This window comes from Calonectris borealis, chromosome 5, assembly GCF_964195595.1.
Source record: "Calonectris borealis chromosome 5, bCalBor7.hap1.2, whole genome shotgun sequence".
Lineage (NCBI taxonomy): Eukaryota > Metazoa > Chordata > Aves > Procellariiformes > Procellariidae > Calonectris > Calonectris borealis.
In genome coordinates this window covers 35,405,466-35,423,492 of record NC_134316.1, presented here as the reverse complement: position 1 = coordinate 35,423,492, position 18,027 = coordinate 35,405,466, and the positions used below count along the sequence as shown (strand labels likewise).

Below are 18,027 nucleotides of genomic sequence, written 5' to 3'. Positions count from 1 at the left end.
ATGATCTTATAATAGTTATGACTAAATTACAAGTTTTAAAGTAGACAGCCATCAAAGTAAGGAGAACAGGCAATCGTGAATTCAGGAAATGTACATTCCCCCATAGTCAGCTAATGGCAACTTTAATAAGATGTGATGGATTTTTCTCCACCAGGAGAAAATACTGCCTGCATTTCTGCTTCAACAACCCACGCCAGCTGACTAATGGAGTTATATTTTTGTCTCATATGAGGACGGTTACTTGCCCATCCTCTAGCAGTTGCAGAATGAAACATTAACAGCAGCTGTGGGGCGAACAGAAAAGCTGCTCTATTTGGTAGCCAAGATCCAAAGTACAGGCCTTTCCCCTCAAACAGTGGAGCTCATTTTCTGTCACAGGGTGATGAAAAGACACAGCACAGAACAAGGCCAATTTTAGGGCTTAAAGTAGCTAACTGAAGATACTTTTAAGGAGTAATATATCTTCATGGGGAGGAAAAGAAAAGGATTCACAGAAATTAAAAATAGGGTTCTTGGACAGATAAGAGTCCTTGGGAGCTTAGAAGTTGTTGTTGGAAAGAAATACTGGTGGATCAAAACAGGTTTCTTAAAACAATTCTTATTGAATACTAGTAAATGTTAAAACTCTTTACCTTGGCATAATAACAATCCTAATCGTAACAGACCAATCCCAAAGAAACACTTCTGCCACACTACTGAATAATCAGCATATGCCTGCAACTAGAAACATCTTTTTATGCAAGCACTTGGGCTTCAGTCCTGCAAAAATTTAAATATATCACTCTGAGTAGACCTACAGATCTCTGTGGAAGTCTGTAGAGTTTATCACACACATAAAAGCTAACACATATTTATAAGTCTTGCAGGATAATTGCTTTTGGCAGAATATAAATAACATTGCTCTAATGTGTTTCAGCATCATGGTCTCCTGCCTTAAGAACCAGGCATTCTGGTGAAGCCTGTCATTCTTCATATAAAGAGTGGCAGCTGCATAGCCCACAGAGACATTTAAACCTCTCTCTGCATTTTCTTTAAAGTTTCAGAATAGTGTTTGGGCATTCTTTAAAAGTAGCAAGAAAGCTAACAAGCGAAGCTGATAAAAATTGCCTAGAAATGCCTTCTTACTAGTGCCATGGATACCACTGGCAGGACTGGAAGCAATTCTTAGACAAACTATCTCTAGCTTTCAACACTCCCAAACAGTACATCAATTAGGCTGTGGAGTTTACTAGGTATTTTTCCAGAACCCAAAGCACTGGGTGACAGGGCAATAACTCAATATGAGAAGCAGTCTTAATAAAGGACTCTAATGTTCACTGTACTATACTTCAATGAAAAAAGCTTAAAAATCTGCCACAAGAGCTTTCAAATAGCAAGACAGGCATCTGAAATAATTTTAGAAACTTAATGCCAGTAGTTTGCCTAATTGACGTTTAAATGCATACCTAAAACTAGGCCTTAGATTTCTCTCCTTGTCAGTCGTCTTTATCTTTTCAGCATTGTCTTACTGTTTCTATTGCCTTTCATTTTAACTTCTAGCAAGGATAAACTTGAGCAAAGAAAGGGAACTTTGGTAACTGCCAATGCCACTGAGAATTAAAAGAATGGTATATATCACCTCCTGCAGTCACTACTGCTTCTGCGAGCCCCAGCTAGAACAGCAGATCTGTCTTGGCAGAAGGCCCAGCTCTAATGAGGGGAAAGGAATTAATATATTTTGTAGACATAGGTAACTCTTACAGCAGGCTTACTTTTGCCCTTTCATCCCCGTCTCCCCTCCCCCATTTTCATTTGATACCTTCATCTCTCTAATCTCACCTTGAAAAAACAAGACAGTTTCACTGATGATACACCATCAAGACTTTACAGCTGAGAAAACGTTGCATGCAACAAGAACAGCTCTGGTGTAATTTACTTCTAAGAAATTGTGTACCAGAAGTCCAACAACACTAACAGCAATGAGGGAAAAGAGTAATGTAAAATACTCAGCAGCTCTCTCAAACCCATATGATTTCACGTTTACAGTTTATAGTGCCTTGGCCCAAATAACCAGTTAGAAATTCCTTGCATTCAATTGATTTCTATTAAGCACATTTTGTTTTGTGTACAAAAACAACAGACAGACCTACAGGTAAATGGAACACACAGGTAACTTTTGAAGTATTTACCTAACTTTTAATCAAGAAATTCTTTGTTTGCACTTCAGATGTATCTAGTGTGAAACAGCATCTTTAAAAAAAAGCAGTTTCCAAGTATTAATAAGCCAGCCCTGACTAAACAGAGGCTGAAGGAAGGTGACGCAGGTGATCCCCTCCCCACTTGAGGTCCTTGTTCATGGCCAAAGCCCAAGAGCACCAGCACCTCCCAATCCCCTTTCTCCTTCTGCTAAAACACTACTTTAGCATCAGAAAGCAAGCAGTTAACACTGACATGACCATAAATTCAATGCATTTCCTAACAAAACTGAATTGTTAAGTTTTTCCCTAGAACATCATGCTCGGCATTTTATCCCATCACCTTATTCACATGGTTCTTGAGACAAACCGTTTCAAGAAAAGAGATACCCATGCAGTACACAATGCTCCGAAATACTCCGTTTAGATACTAAGACTAATTTCAAGTTCTAACATGCAAACATGAGCAAACTATACCAAAAGATTAAAACTGAATAATCTGGCATAGCAATTTCAGTTCGCTTCAACTTCTGAATGCCTGAAAACACAACACTTGCATTAAGAACAGATAAGCCATCCAAAACTAAATTGCTGCTAAAGTAAAATGAAGTCCTACCAACCAACCATATGGTAAAGTTTTCCCCCAAAGAATCAAACAAATAATATACTTCAGCTCAAACTTCCTGATGAGGAAACAGATGCATATGGAAATTAACCACGTATAGCAAGTGGAAAAGTCAGAGAAAGGATGTCAACAAGAATTTTTGCCAGATCCTTTATGGCAATTCTTATGTTTTTATGTAAAGCATTAATATCTTAAGGTAATAGCAGCATTAACATCTTAAGATAATAAAATATAGTACTAAATCATTATCAGTTTGTGATGTTCTTGGAACACTTTGTGTGAGATTAATTAAATCTCTGAAGATCTTCAATATCTCAGTTATCAAGTTTCTTGAATATTTTCAAAGGGAGATTTCCAGTCTCCCAGAAAGGAGAAACTGTAGCTGACCCCTTTGTAGTTTTCAAGCAGTTCTGAACCATCATCTGCCTTGTCACAAAAACTTCCCCAAACCATTTCAAACCACAGATCTGCTTTACCATTAAAAAGCAAACAAGTGAGCAGTTAAGTTCAGTGGATTTTAAATAAATCTACTCCTACTCTCCCTCATTAACTGATCTCAACTGTAAATTTGCTTTAGATGCTTTAAGAGGTGGCTATTAACTACATAGAGACAAAGTTATTTTGTGTGTCAAAATGACAGCACCAGTGCTATTTATTTAGTGAAACTGGATTTGTCAGTTTTGGAATAACGCAGGGCATTAGTGGAATTCTTTCTATTTCTATTTTAAATGGCTTGTGTACTTATGCCACTGTAGCTTATTCTGAAATACTTCACAGGTTGACAGAAAGGATCTGGGGGGAAAAAAAAATACCAAACTCAAAACCATTCTGAAGAGTTAAGTATTTCAAATGATGTAAATAGTCTATCGAAAACCATTAAAACAAACCCATCCATAGCACATATCAGTTATACCACTACAAAACTTCATACCATTTGGGGGAGGGGGCATTTAAAAATAAGTTCAGATTTACATCTCCTAAAAACACCCACAGAATTACAAAGATTTGCTTGTGAGTACCCTTTTCTGCATAGTTTTACAAAGCAGCATGAACTTCCAGACCTCCAGAGCTACAGACACATAATTTCATGCAATCCCAAATAGTATCATTAATACTGAATTCAACTTAACTCCTGTGGATCTTGGAACCTCACTTGGTAGCAGCCTCAACCACCAGATTGGGCAACTGCTGCTGCAAGGCTATGTATTGAAATGAATAAACCACACACAAAACATTTTCCTTTGTGAAGGAAACGGTACATAATGGAGCTCAAGAGACTGAAGATAAATGAACAGAAGTTTTATCATTAGGAAAAAACAAACCCTAAAAAAATGTTAGACAGAAGTAATACTCCTCCCTACTTCTGCTGTCAGATATTAGAGCAATTTCTGATCGTGCTCTCTATGGAAGTTAAAGGCATACAGATACTACCTGGCTATTTAAACCTTTAGAAGCATCAATCTGAGCTTCTTGTGATCTACTGGAATAATGAACGGAGAAAGGATTAGACCAAGAGAACTCCCTGCTTTTTGACTAGCATCATTATTGCCAAAGGACATATCCCAAAGTCAAACAGAAGCAATTCCTGACAAAATTATTTGCTGAGCTATAGTAAGAACTCACTGCGGAGGAAAGCAAAAATAGTCCTTTGGAGAACACCATTTTCCAGTGTAAATAAAGAAAACAGAAGTTGCATCCTACTGAAGACCGGTACAACCAAACTGATTTTCTTGGTTAATGATAAAAGCTTGAACATCATCTTTCAGTTTCACTCTTAAGACTGCATTTCTCAGGAATCAAATATACCATTTTATTATATAAACAAAATAAGGGAATATTTGTCTCAGCCGAGGAATACCAAAACTGCAAAAAATCCCCTCTCAGCAAATACACTCTAGATCATAGATATTAATGCTGTAACTGGGAATTGACAGTTATGCTTCCTCCACTGTAAAATACCTAACTATAAGTTAGACAAGAAACAAAAAGTGTAGAAAGCAGATCCTTCCTACTGTAGGATACTATGATTTCTGCACTATCTGATTGTAATTGCCTTGGAAAAAAACTGCAAAGCACCCTCAGAAAAGCTGGCCAAAATTACTCTTGCCCTTGAGAAATGACACTTGTTCCTTCCTTTGCCATATGAAAGTTCATTAGGATATCTTTTGCGACTTCTCTACTGAAATGATCTTTTCCTGAAGCACATGGCAGAGATTTGGATCATAATGCCTTATTTGGGATGATACATTGATTAAAGCTCATTGTTTGCACCCTCCAGCTGGAAGGACCATGAGACCCTTAAAGCTTACTTAAAGCTTTTACTTCATCCATTGAGCTTCAGTTGTGGTCAAGCTCATGCAGCACAGATTTGCCAAAAGACAGAAAAGCTGATCTTATACCTCCCAGTAGCTGCTCAGGCCTAAAAAACCAGCTGAAATAATAGATTTGGTAAACTTATTTCCAGTTATTCCACAACTCTAATCCACACATTTTGATTTTGTTCAGAAAAGAAGCTATACATATAATTGTAGTTCTACTTCAGGAAGATTAGTTCACAAACGTCACAAAAGTTGAATTTTCTGTAGTGGAAAAGTCACTCAACATTGATTTTCAACATTTCTGTAACGTCTTCTCCTTTCACTGCTGAAAGGAGGATGAACTCATAGCCTGTGGGAAGCATTCTGTCTTTCTACAGCAAAGGAAACACATGTTTTTATTTGGGTTATGTTTTTGTTGTCCCAGAGTGGCAAAAACCAGGCTTCTTGCTAGCACTGCTCAAGGGTAAAACCCTGGTATTAAGACCTGTAAGGGTACTCAGTGGGCCAGTCAAAATGTCTCAAAGAGACACTAACCAGTGTCTTATTTTCCGGAGAAGCTTTTCAGGATAAGCTATATGAGAACACTAACACAGAGAAATGCTCAGAAAAATGCTTCCTAAAATGCTAAAAATAAAACAAAACCTACAAGGATGGGTCTCTCTAAAAGCCACACTTCAAAACACAGAAAGATATGCCACTTTCAGCAGTAAAAAAAAACAAAACAAAAAAACCACTAATGCAAGAAAACTACAGTTTTAAAAAGGTACAGTTGAGAAGGAAAGAGAGAGAAGAACCTGGAAAGCTCCTCTAATTGGACAACTAAACATACCAGTTTTCCCCTAGTTAACCACAACTTACTCCAGAAGAAGGAGAATAAAAGGCCCCCACAGGAAATTAGACTATACTAAACCATAGCACTCTAAATTCATATCTTGTTCTGGAATAGCTTCCTTGAATAGACCTGTTCTTCATCCAGAATTCAACTAATAGATGAAGAAGAGCTCATGTTTTCTACCTTGCTTCAGGGGAATGAATGTGGAAATATTCTCCCTTTGCAGGATTTGCAGACAGCCATAACAGAGAAATGAAAGGTAGTGAACTCCTGCACTGTCAACCTAGGGAGTTCAAAGGAAAATAAATCTGGTTTTGTACCAGTGACAAACATACAACATGCTTGCACAAGCATCTCCTTTACACTGTGCAGAACACCCTAAGTATATGATGTAAGATACTTAAAAGCATGTGATAAGGCAACACTACTTTAGCTTCTTCTGAAACCATTTCCAAAAAGTCCTCTTCACCCCCCAACAACCTGAAAACAGAGAAGCGTCTAATCCCATAACAAGATTCCCTCAGCCTGCCTGTAGCCAAGAGGCTGGGGTGGAGGTATGGTCACGGACTCAATTTTCAATGCCCCAGGCAAATGCTTAACTGATTTCTGCAAATCCTCCATTACCTAACACGGGGTTGTTAACATGCACGATTCTTTTCCATCACCATAGTAACAAAGCACGTACATTTAAGGTGCATATGGGGGCTCTTCTAGAGGATGTGTCAAGTTGAATACAGCTAAGACAATGTAAGATATTTTAAGCTAGAACCGTTCAGTACAAATACAGAAAGCATGAAACTACCGTGCTAGAGATCATCACAGGACTGTTTAAGCAGTGGTTACACATCCATTAAAAAGTTTTCTGGAGGCTGAAAGGAGTAGAAGATGAACCAATATTCAGTCAGGACATTTATGGCCTTAATGCATAAAACCAGCTGTGTAATAACAGCCGGGTTTTAGACACTCTCTCTAACTTCTTCAGGAACCACAGAGCAGAACACAGTAAAAAATTTTAAGAACAATACACTTTACTTACTAATTGCCCAAAAAAAAAAAGGTAGAAAAAAGATCTAATTAGAAAAACATATTTACTGATTAAGAAATGACGAGCAACTGGCATTTTCGTTTCAATAAGAACTGCAAGTACTTTGCACTTACATGCCTGAAGCATGACACTATTCCTGTAGGATACACGAATGACACCACAGAAACCCAGACTTAATGGCAAACCATATGTTAGGTGCCTCCACAGCAGATATGCCTATACATGTCAACAGCCTAACTGGCACTCCGCGACTAGCATGCTAGACGCATATCCCATAGTGGCATGACTTCTCATAACAGATGTCATTATCGCCTTAAAAGAACCAAACCAAAAGCAAGTTCAACATAACAAATGTATTATTATTCCCTCAAATAACTTCTCATACTACACAAGAGAGAGCTTCCAAATTGGGGGGGAAAAAAACCCACACCAAAACCCAACTTTCAGATAAGGATTAAGAAAATCACGCTAGCAGAAAGAATATAAGAAACAGCACGCTACAAGTCTGGATAGAATTACAGCAATATTACCAACATCTGAAATACTCCCATAGCTGAAACCTGAAGATTAAAGACTAAAACCAGACTAAACTGCAGAAACAAACAAACAAAACCCTAACAAACTTGTTAGAGCATTGCTTTACTGTTCAATATTAGTATTTATAGAATTTTAACGCTTATTAAGATGCAGTCTTCAATTACACAGCACCACCTGTGAGTGATCAGAAGGTGCAGTCCTCCTCTCTGGCACAGGATGAGCAGCAAATGAGGCAAAGGGCTGAAAAAAAGAAAATGGGTATTTCCCAGTATTGAAGGTTTGAGAGCAGAACCCAGGCAATCTGATTATATTCCTGGCTCTGCCTCATTATCAAAATCATCAAAATTCATATCCCCGGCCACATGGATTGTATTTGCACAAACAATCTCAGTTCTCAAGCCTGAAAATTCTCAAGCATTTCATTTTACAACTTTGCATACCCTTGGCACACTCATTATTTACCATTGGTACCAGCAATCATAATTTCTTCTACATTTTTTTTTTCTTAAAATCTTGCAAAATTAAAGTAAGAGACAGCAGCCCCAAAATTTTTTGCATAACATCAGTAGCACAGATCAGTTGCATTTGAACTACAAGTGGAACTTGTAATGAGATAAATAATTGCCCCCTGAAGAGGGCACAAACATACCTCTCCTAGGTATACCCTACTGGGAAACTTCCAATCTATTCTTGGTCCTAAAGGGAGCAAAGACCAGTGATTAGCAACAGTAACTAGTGCTTAAAACCCTACAGGTTTGGTGCATCAGGTCAGCCACTTACGTAGATTTAAAAACTCCCCGGATTTCCCATTTTAAATGCATCGGCCTCATCTAAATCCTGAATTAGCTTCTTCACACCTTTAAAAAAATGTGTTCCTGTTCAAGGCTCAACATGTATCGGCCTCAATCACAGGCTTCATATTAAGGCATGCTGTACTGGGATCCCGAATAGGCATGCCACGCACAGAAAGAAATACCTAGGCCACAGAGTACTTCATCACATCTGAGAGGCTGAAAAGTTTCTAGGAAGCTACATAAAAATTCTTAAATCAGAGCAGGCTCTGTACTCCCACCTTTCACTACCCTTACTTAATCCTTTCAAAAGGTTAGAGAGAGAGAAATCACTTCTGCCCTCAAGGTTTATACCACTTCACCAAAACAGTTCTGCACAATTTCTGGGGGAAAAAAAAAAAAATCCCAGGCAGGAATCCTCACTGAGAATTGTATCTTACCAATTCTAGGTTTATTTAGGGAAGGCAATCAGTCTCAATAACAATTTTTAATAAACCTGACACTAGTTTTCAGTAATTACTTGTTTTATTAATGAAATTCTTGATACATCTTGTTGCTATGCTTGTTTATTGACAGCATTTGACTTTACTAAAACTGAAATCAGTTTCATTTTTGCTTTGACAAACTTCAGTTAGTGTCGCAACTCGTCTGTACAAATCAAAGAAAAAGGGTAATTGTCAACAGTTGAACGATCATCTTGGGGAAGACCTATTTATTTGGTACTGTTTTTCTGGAGTTTCTTTTTTAAAAAGAAGGGAAAAAGGACAACTCTTCCATAGACTGTAATGATGCCGGCTCTCGCAAACCATTCAAGCCAAACATCGGCTCGCAGAATTTCTTTAGGGGTTCTGAACAGGTGAGTGTTTTACTCGCTGTAGCAGAAGCATGGATTACAAGACCTCCTCACCTAACTAAAATACCACAAACAGCAGTAGCCAAAATTTTCAAACACAAGAATGAATACATCTCAGGGCAAAAAAAAAAAAAAAAGAAGAAGAAAAAAAAAGATCTTAAAGATCTTTACCACCTCATTTTTAAGATGGTTTGGATGTTTCAACAGTACACATTTGGGGAATTCTTGTGTAGCACACACATGAAAAATATTTTCTTCGAAGTGGAAGTTTGGTATCAGGCAGCAATGCAGAATGGAGCACAGTAACTGCTGAAGTTTCTGTGGCCTATTTTCCCTGTTTGAATTGAAGTATTTACTGTCATATGACAGTGAGTTCTTAGAGGAAAAATGCTTGTGACCGTCTTGCATATATAGATGCATTTATCATCATTGGGACTTTTTTATTATTATTACTTATTTTCCTCACCTTATTTGCAGCATTGGGGATTAGGGCCTGCAACTGTGTGCAGCAAGTCAGTTATTATTTAATCAGCGACACATTTATAAACAATTTTAGTACTCAAAGCACTTAAATGCACATTTTTTGCCCCTTAGCATATCTAAAGATGTATTAGTAGTTTGGTTATTTTTTTTTTTAATTATTTTCTTGTCATACATAGGAGGAACACTGAATATAAAGCACTGAACATAAATAAATGAATATACATTCTTTTAACAAACTGGTATCACGGATATCAGCATGAACATTATGTAAAAGATAAGCTTGAAAAGATGTGAAAACACATGCACTTAAAATGTCTGCTTACTTCCTACAAGTAAGTGCTGTTCAGTACCACTATAGTCTTCAAGACTGATGCCTATTACAGATATTTTTCAAGTAGGACAGATACCATGATTACCCTGGTACCATATACCATAAAATATATTATCATATACAACATGATACCACCTCATGTATGAGAAAAACCACAGGGAGCAGTGCCAGCTAACAGATTTTACTAGTCTAAGCACCAGCAAAAAAAAAAAAATCTTCTCTTACAGACTACAGGAAAAGTAAGTACAACAAAAGTACGTATTGCTATTGTCTTAAGTCTAGAAATATATGTTAATACAGCATACCAAAAGAGCATCCAGTCCCCTTCCTTCCCCCAAAAAACAAGCATCGCTGAAGATTATTTCTGCTGAATACCTGGTTAGAAGACACACCTAACAAAGTATTAGAAAGTATAAAAAAAGTTGCAAGTATGTTTACATCTTACTGAATTTTAATTTTGAATATTTGTACCATATTAGTCACCAATAATTAAATAAATACTTCACAACTAGAAATGCTTTCAGAAATAGGAATGAATATTTTCACGGCAGAAAAAGGAGGAACAAATTTCATATTTTCAGGGACCATTTAATTTTTTTTTTTTTTTTTACAAGCAATTCCAGCCATTCAGTAACTGTGCAAACTGTGCTAGTTAAAATTTTCTTGCTTAAATGTTGTTGCACATTAAAACAGAGAGGAAAAAGACAAAGACAGTTCCTTTTTAATATATCCATAAAGAAACAGGGATCCTCAACAACATGGCAACTCCCAGCCATCTTTCAAATTCCTTTAAGGAAACTGCAACATGTTCCAAATGAGAAAGAAAAGTAAGAGGGAGAAAGCAGACATTTAAACATTAGAACACCACCACTTAAGACAACATACATTGTATGCCGTATCATAGTTACTTTTTTTGAATCAGGGGAGTAAAAACCAAAAAAGACAAAAATATTTCCTTTGTCTCCTTTTTAAACTTGTGTCAATATTCTGGAAAGTATTTTTTTTTCTGGTGTTTGTCATATCCCATCAAGTCATCACCAATGCATACAATTTCTCCAGATATACACAAGAACGGGTAAATAAAAACCAAAAATGCCAGTGTTTAGCCTAAAAACCACCACGAATGCTCTCAGCTTTAATCCTGTGACTTCCGATCCTGTCAAGATATATTCCTTTCAAGAAACGTCTCTACTTTTGAAACATACACTGACATCCTCACTGCCACTTTAACACTTCAAGAACATTAAATTTTAAATGAACAAGCAAGGGAAACACTCGTCATTTTTTAATTCAAATATTATTGCTGGCTCCAGTTATACCGAAACATCCAGAAAGCATTTTTCTGCAATACTACAGTAATCAAGGAATGTTGCTAAGGTGACCCTTTTTTTTTTAAATAAAAAAAAAAAATAAACAAAACCCCCCTGACTCCCAGATTATGTAACATGCAAATTCAGTTTCACCTTCAAAGTAGTGTCGCGTAACAAAGCCAAAGAGACAGCAAGAAGCCGTTTATAAGACTGGAAAAGCCTTCCCAGGACTCAATAAAGAACCATTCCCCCAAAAGAAAATATATCAAAATTGTAAATTCATATAATCCATTGCTTTAGAAGATGCTTTCCTTAAACAAAAAATTCTTCTTTTATAAATTCCTTACATTAAGGGATGAAGAATTTTGAAGTCTATATATGCCCTAAATAGCAGAAAGAAAATTAGCCTGCTGAAAAGTGTTAAAATTCTCCCAGAACTAATAAAACCAAACCAATTGGCTTTACTTTCTGCGATATGATTTCATGTTCATCTTTCAGTATTTGGGCTCCTAATACAAGGAGTTCTGAATCACAAATGAAGTACAAACAGTATTTTCATAAATATTGAAGGAAGACATTAACATATCACATAAGTATTTTATTTAAAAAAATTAGTTCAGCTTTACTTTTTCAAATCATCACTTGAGGATGTTTGTGGCATCATAATCCAGAGGCTGTTAAACACAGCTTTAGTATACACTCCGTATTTCTTTAATTTATAATCTCTTTAATTAAATTATCTAGGAAAATAAGTATAAGATTACCTATATTTATGTAGCAAAACAATCAGCATATGACAGTCTGAATCTATAAAAATACAGTACCTAAAACCAACTCTGAATATAACTCAAGAGCACAAGCATTCCCTGGAAAAGAAAGAGGTCACCTGCCATACAGAGGAAAGTAAACAAGCCAATAAAGCAGCGCTCCTACTTTTCAATAGCAGCAAATCAGACTCCATCTTAAGCCTGTCATCATTCATCCCTACTGAATGGGGACTGCATAACGTAACAATTATTCTGTTTTACCTAACACTGAAATTCAGTAGCATTTCTAGACAGCAATAAAATCTGCCACCAAAACAGGAATCTGGTGCAGTGCTTGCTGACCTGCCTGCTTTGACATTATCATGTTAAGTTGCATGAACAGCAATTGACCCACGAGTCCACAAATCCTACCAATTCCTTCATTTAAAAACTGATAGTATTTGTGAACACCACATTGTGTTCATGCTGACCACACTGATTGCAAAATACCACGGGGGGAGGGGAGGGGGGGGGCGGGAAATTATCTGGAGGTATAGAAATACTCTCAATTAACTAATACTAACAGACAAATACAATAACATCATTACAAGAACAATGTAAAAATCGCCAACGAAGATTCATCTGTGGCAATAAGAATTTTATAAGGCTGCCTTCCATATGTTCATGACTGACAAGAAACCTAGTAGTCCTTACTGCATCTTTTTAATTAATCTTTCCCACCACCACTGAGAATTTAACATTATTAACTGAGGCCAAACTCTAGATACCGCAAATATTTATATACTACTCCGTAAAATGAAGTTTTATAAACAAAGAATAATGCTTAATTACCAGAATATTCCTGGTAGCTACAATGACACAAAATGCATTGCAAAGTACCCGTATTCGCCCTTATATGCCAAGAGATTTGTTAATGAATTCAAGGCCACTGATGTCATCAATTATACTGATAAAATTAAACACTTTTAATATATGATGAATTTCAATTTGTATCTGCCCTATTTTCACAAACGGTTTATATGGAGTTTCAATTATATTTCCCAATCATTTAAAGTGACACGCTCGTGCTATGTGCAAAATCACCAAAGAGGAATGACGACTCTAGCCTCGTCAAAAATGCTGTCAAAAAATGCAAATGAAACCGAGAAGAGAAATATTTTTCTTATTTTTCTTCTGATATTCTAATAACCAAAGTAAAAAAATATATTCTTTGAGAAAAAGCACTGCTTATAGTGCTTTGTAAGGTTATTGTAAGTGCTTTGTAAGGTTACACATTTAGCTCTATAAGAACACTGAATTAACTTAAACCAAATATTGTATGTGAGCTTTCCTTTCTAATTTTAAGTAAAGATTAGTAATCTTTCAGGTATTCTCTTAGGTTGCACTAACAACAAAGCCTCCTCCACTCACGAATGTGTAATTAAGGATCACCTTAGTGTAATTTGTTAAGATAATGAAATAATGTATTCATGAGCAGCGAACATCACCATTTTAACACTGGCAACCACAAAACAGTTACATCAAACAAATACACTGTCTGCTTCAGGGATCCTTCGTCACTAAGTTTCATTCGATTTTATTTTTTGAAAGGTTTCAAAATATTTAAAATCAAACTTAATACACTGACCTCTAAACAGTTTATGCCATATTAAAAACATTTCTCTGTTATTTCAGAGGTCTCTTCAGCCACGGCATAGGTTAAGGAGAAATGACGATAGCTAATCTGCCATAAAATTCTCAAACAGACAAAAATGAACTGCATTGCTGATTTCTATCAATTTAGTCGTCTTCACTGTTACCTGTATTTTATAATAGGCAACATTTTCAGATGCCTTATTAGGTACGACCTACTTCCTTCTACACTACGTTGGTATCTTGCAGATGTAAGACAGTATTGTTCAATAACACGTAAATTACCCAAAATGGATTAACATACTGTCTTGAAAACACATTCATAATAATGAATTTGATTGTCAGTATTTTATTTTTGAGTCAGTATTTCTGGAGGGGAAAATATTTTAACGTTTTCTGAATAAAACTCTTCCCTGCTTCAATGTTAGACGGTACAGCGAGAAGGTACTTCAGAACTAATGCTCCTTTATAGGAAAAGGACAAACACAAACCAGAAAAACAACTTCCCCCCTCCCCCCCCGCATCTTTACAGTAACTTCCCATGCTCGCAGCCATAAGCCCTCTTTCTGCCGCCCTCTCTGATAAACCTGCCGGCCTGGCTGCCTCTCCCTTCCCATGCAGGTCTGATCTGCGAGGCTGCTGAATGCAGACACTGTACTGCACTGTGAATGGACAGCCAGGTATTTTATGAATGGAGCGGATCACGTGCTCCCAGCACCTCCCCGAGCTGATATTTCCCACATAACTGTGTCAACAAGCAGCGAAGAGCACATATTAATACAGCAGGTCCTGGAGACCTTCCTCCGCCAGCCGCAAGCTGGTCCTTAGCACAGGAGCAGCACGTTCGGGCACTCCGCAGGGCAGGTTTTGCCGCAGGTCAGCGGTGATGACAGCAATTTTTTTTTTGTTATTTTTTTTTTTTTTATGAATGGAGATTGTGGTATGCAAATGAGAGCGATTCACAAAAAAGGAAACATGGCGGCGGCCCCGGCTCCCGGCCCCGCGGGCGCCGCAGCGGCTCCCGCCCGGCCCGGCCCGGCCCGCTCCGCAGCGCGCAGCCCCCCTGCGGGGCTCCGCTCCCCGCGGGGCTCCGCTCCCCTGCGGGGCTCCGCCGGCGCCGCTCCTCGGGGATCAAAACGCCGTATTTTTGGGAGCGGGGAAGGTGCGCAAGCTTTGCCGAGAGAAGGCAGCGAAACGGGAAATCCGTCCTTCCTGCCGGGGGAGACCCGTCCGCGCCCTGTCAGCCGGGCTGCTCTCCGTCCACCTACCGCTACCTGCGGCTACAATGGGCGCAGCGCTCCCTCCCCGTCGCCATGGCCGCGGCCGGCACCCGCATCATTCATAAAATCAGCTCGAGCAAGCACCCACATCGCAAATCGTAACGCTAAAGCTCGGTGCCTGTAGCCATCAACCTTAAACTTCCCGATAATATTGAAAGTTTCAAAGTACTTTGTATTTGTTTTCCAATGCCATAAAGAAGTCGGATGTTTTATGACAAATATTTATCTCCACCGACCCAAAAGACTGTATTTTCAAGACAGACTGTATGCCGAGGGATACAGCCGCACAGACACACATTCTCCTCTGGATTTCTTCCAAACCAGTCGCATTAAAAATATTAAGAGATCCTTGAATTGTCCCTTTCCTCTTTTTTTTTAAAAAAAAAAAAGACGTCCCAAGTGCTCATTAAGAGGGGAAAGGAAAAAAAAAAAAAAGCTTTAGGGTAGGTTTAAGCTGTATTTACACTGACTGACTCATCCAATTAAAATTCAGGAGCAGTTTCCTGCAGGATGAAGCTCCCACACACTAGTTTCCATGTGAAATATCTACAAGTAATAGGATATTATCAGAGGTGGTACGTGCCGATACCTCTCTGGGCATTCAAAACCCATCCTCCCTCTCCAAGACACCATCGTTACCTGCACCGTTTTCTACCGGGCTTTAATTAAACCACGCTTTTCTGGCCGCTGGCTCGCAGCCCTTCTAAACCAAGCTCCTTCACAAAGAGGGAGCTTCTGGGCTTCCATGTACACGAGCAGAAATGCGCAGTACGCGCAGGGGGAGGCCAGGACACGTACGTGCGCGGGCAGAAGCCCCCGCGGGGCGCTGAGGAGCCGGGGGGACGCGCCGAGCCCCAGCCCGATCCCGGGGCGGAGGGGAGAGCCGCCGCCGCGGCGGCGAAGGGGGAACGGCCGCTTACTCGTTGTTAGAAGTCGCCGTCTCTTCGCTCATTTTCTCCTCACCGCGATCCGACAGGCAGACGGAGCAGCACCAACGCAGCCAGGGCGCAGCCAGAACTCACCAGAAACTTCACCATTGTTACCCCCCCGGTCTGCCGCCCCGGCCAGGGCTCGGGCAGTGTTCTGAAGTGAGGGAGAGGGAGGGGAAGGGGAGGGGGGAGGGGGGGCAGAGCGATCTTTATCCTGGAAACACGAAATCCTGTTGTCCGGCGCTGGAACGTATTTCCCCGTCTTTAGAGATGGTGATGATGATGATGAAGGTAGCGGTGGAAACAGCAGCAACAACCACGGATCTTCTGCTATGGAGCTGTTCCCAGTTACAGGGGAACAGAGTGGTGGAGACAAGGGAGGGCTCCCCGCCGCAACAAGCTGCACCGCACCGTCCTCCCGCTGCAGCTCATCTCCCGCTGCAGCCGCTGCCTCCTCCTCCTTCTGCTGCTGCTGCTCGGCCGCCTCCCTGCCCGCCCGCCTCCCGCGCCCAGCCGGGGCAGGCGGCGGCGGCGGCAGAAATTCCTCCAGACACCGGAGCCGCCACAGGCCGGGGCAGGCGGGGGGGGAGGGGGAAAGGGGGGCAGAGAGGCTCGGCTGGGCTCTCCCACCCCCTCCGGAGCGACGCCGAGCACTGCGGCGGGAGGACGAGCCGGCCCCGAGGAGAAGGCTGGTGACGGGGGGAGGGAGGCGTTTTAAACCAGCCCGGGGGTGGGAAGGGGGGGGACGGAGGAGAGGGAGGATGCGTCACGGCTGTTTGTGTGAGGAGAGGCGCGGGGAGGGAGGGGAAGAGGAGCTGCCAGGGCCAGAGAGCAGCCCCCGGCCGCAGGACGGGGGGAGAGGAGGGAGAAAGCCCGCGGGGAAGTTCAGCGGCAGCGCTCCCTCCCCGGCAGCAACTCCATTAGCGGCCGCCGCCGCCTCGGCTCCTCGCGGCCGCCTCCGCCGCCTCCTCCTCACAGGAAAACTGGGCGGAAGCGTTGACTTCAAGCTCCTTCCGCCGCCACAGCTTGATCCAAAATAACCACGGGGGAAAGGGCGGAGGGAGAAGAGGGAAGAAAGTAATCCCCTTGACCCTGCGTCCGCCGCCGGACGGGCCGCGCCGCCGCCCTCCCCGCCGCGCCCGGCGGCTGCCCCGCGCTCGAGTTTCCTGAAAGTAGTTCCCTCCCTCCTTCCCTGCCCCCCGGCGCTGCCTCACGCGCTTCCCGAGGAGACGCCGCCGCACACGCACGCCCGGCGCGGCGGAGGGATACGCGCGCTGCCCCGGCGTCGCCCTCCTTCCTGCTCCGAGGGCGCGGGGCAGGGAGCGCGCGGGAGCCGCTCCCGCCCCGGGCCCCGCCGGCCCCAGCCCGAGGCGGGGGCGCAGCGCCGGCGCGGCCGGCGGGCCCTGCTCGGCGCTGGGCTGCGCAGACCCCTGGGCGGCCCGGGGTGTGGCGGGAGCGGGCCGCTGGCGGGGGGGGGGGTCGGCCCGGCGGCTTGCAGCGGCGGGGGTCCGTGGCGGGCGCGGCTGAGCGCCGGCGGGTCTCCGCCCGCGGCTGGGTTCCCACTCCTCTACTTTTTTAAGCCGAAGGGAGCGTAAACGCGAAGTGTGCGGCAGCCTGCGGGGGGCTGGTGAAGCGGGACCCCCCGTGTCGCCCTCCCGGCAGCTGGCAGCGGGGTCTCCTTCCTCGCAGCCCGCCGCTGGCCTCCGTGTGCGGCAGGAACGCGCCGGTGAACGAGCCGAGGAACGCGGTCACGTTAACCTGGACCCGCGCCGCTCCGAGTGGTGCCGTGCGGGGCTGTCGGCAGCGTGCCAGCGCCGGGGGTGCGGTGCACGGCTTGCCCTCTCCCTTGGGAAGAGGAGCCCTTCGTAATGAGTTCCTTAACTCTGTACACCTGGGAGCAGTTCTAAGTGGGTGATGGCACGGGCGGGTGTATGAAGCCCCGACTTGGCCTCTCTAAGCGCACGCTGAAATGGAAGCGTTTGTAGTTGATCCAGGTAAGCGGTGAAACCAAGAAGCAGCAGCAACCGAACCCAGATCCCTTTTCAGGAACTTGCATGGCGAACGTGCTGCTTGATCTGATGGAAAAGTGGAGCAGTGTGCAAACCCTGAGGACTCAAAAA

At 42.0% G+C, this 18,027-nt stretch overlaps 1 protein-coding gene across 1 annotated transcript in view; it reads right to left on the bottom strand.

The window, feature by feature from the left end:
* Positions 1 to 17,044, bottom strand: part of SPRED1 (sprouty related EVH1 domain containing 1) — a 65,435-nt gene extending 48,391 nt beyond the window's left edge. Inside the window, exon 1 of the mRNA XM_075151782.1 lies at positions 15,899 to 17,044. Within this exon, the coding sequence (XP_075007883.1) occupies positions 15,899 to 15,930 (32 nt within the window). The 5' untranslated portion in view covers positions 15,931 to 17,044. The remainder of the gene's footprint in view (positions 1 to 15,898) is intronic.
* Between the last annotated feature and the right edge of the window lie 983 nt (positions 17,045 to 18,027).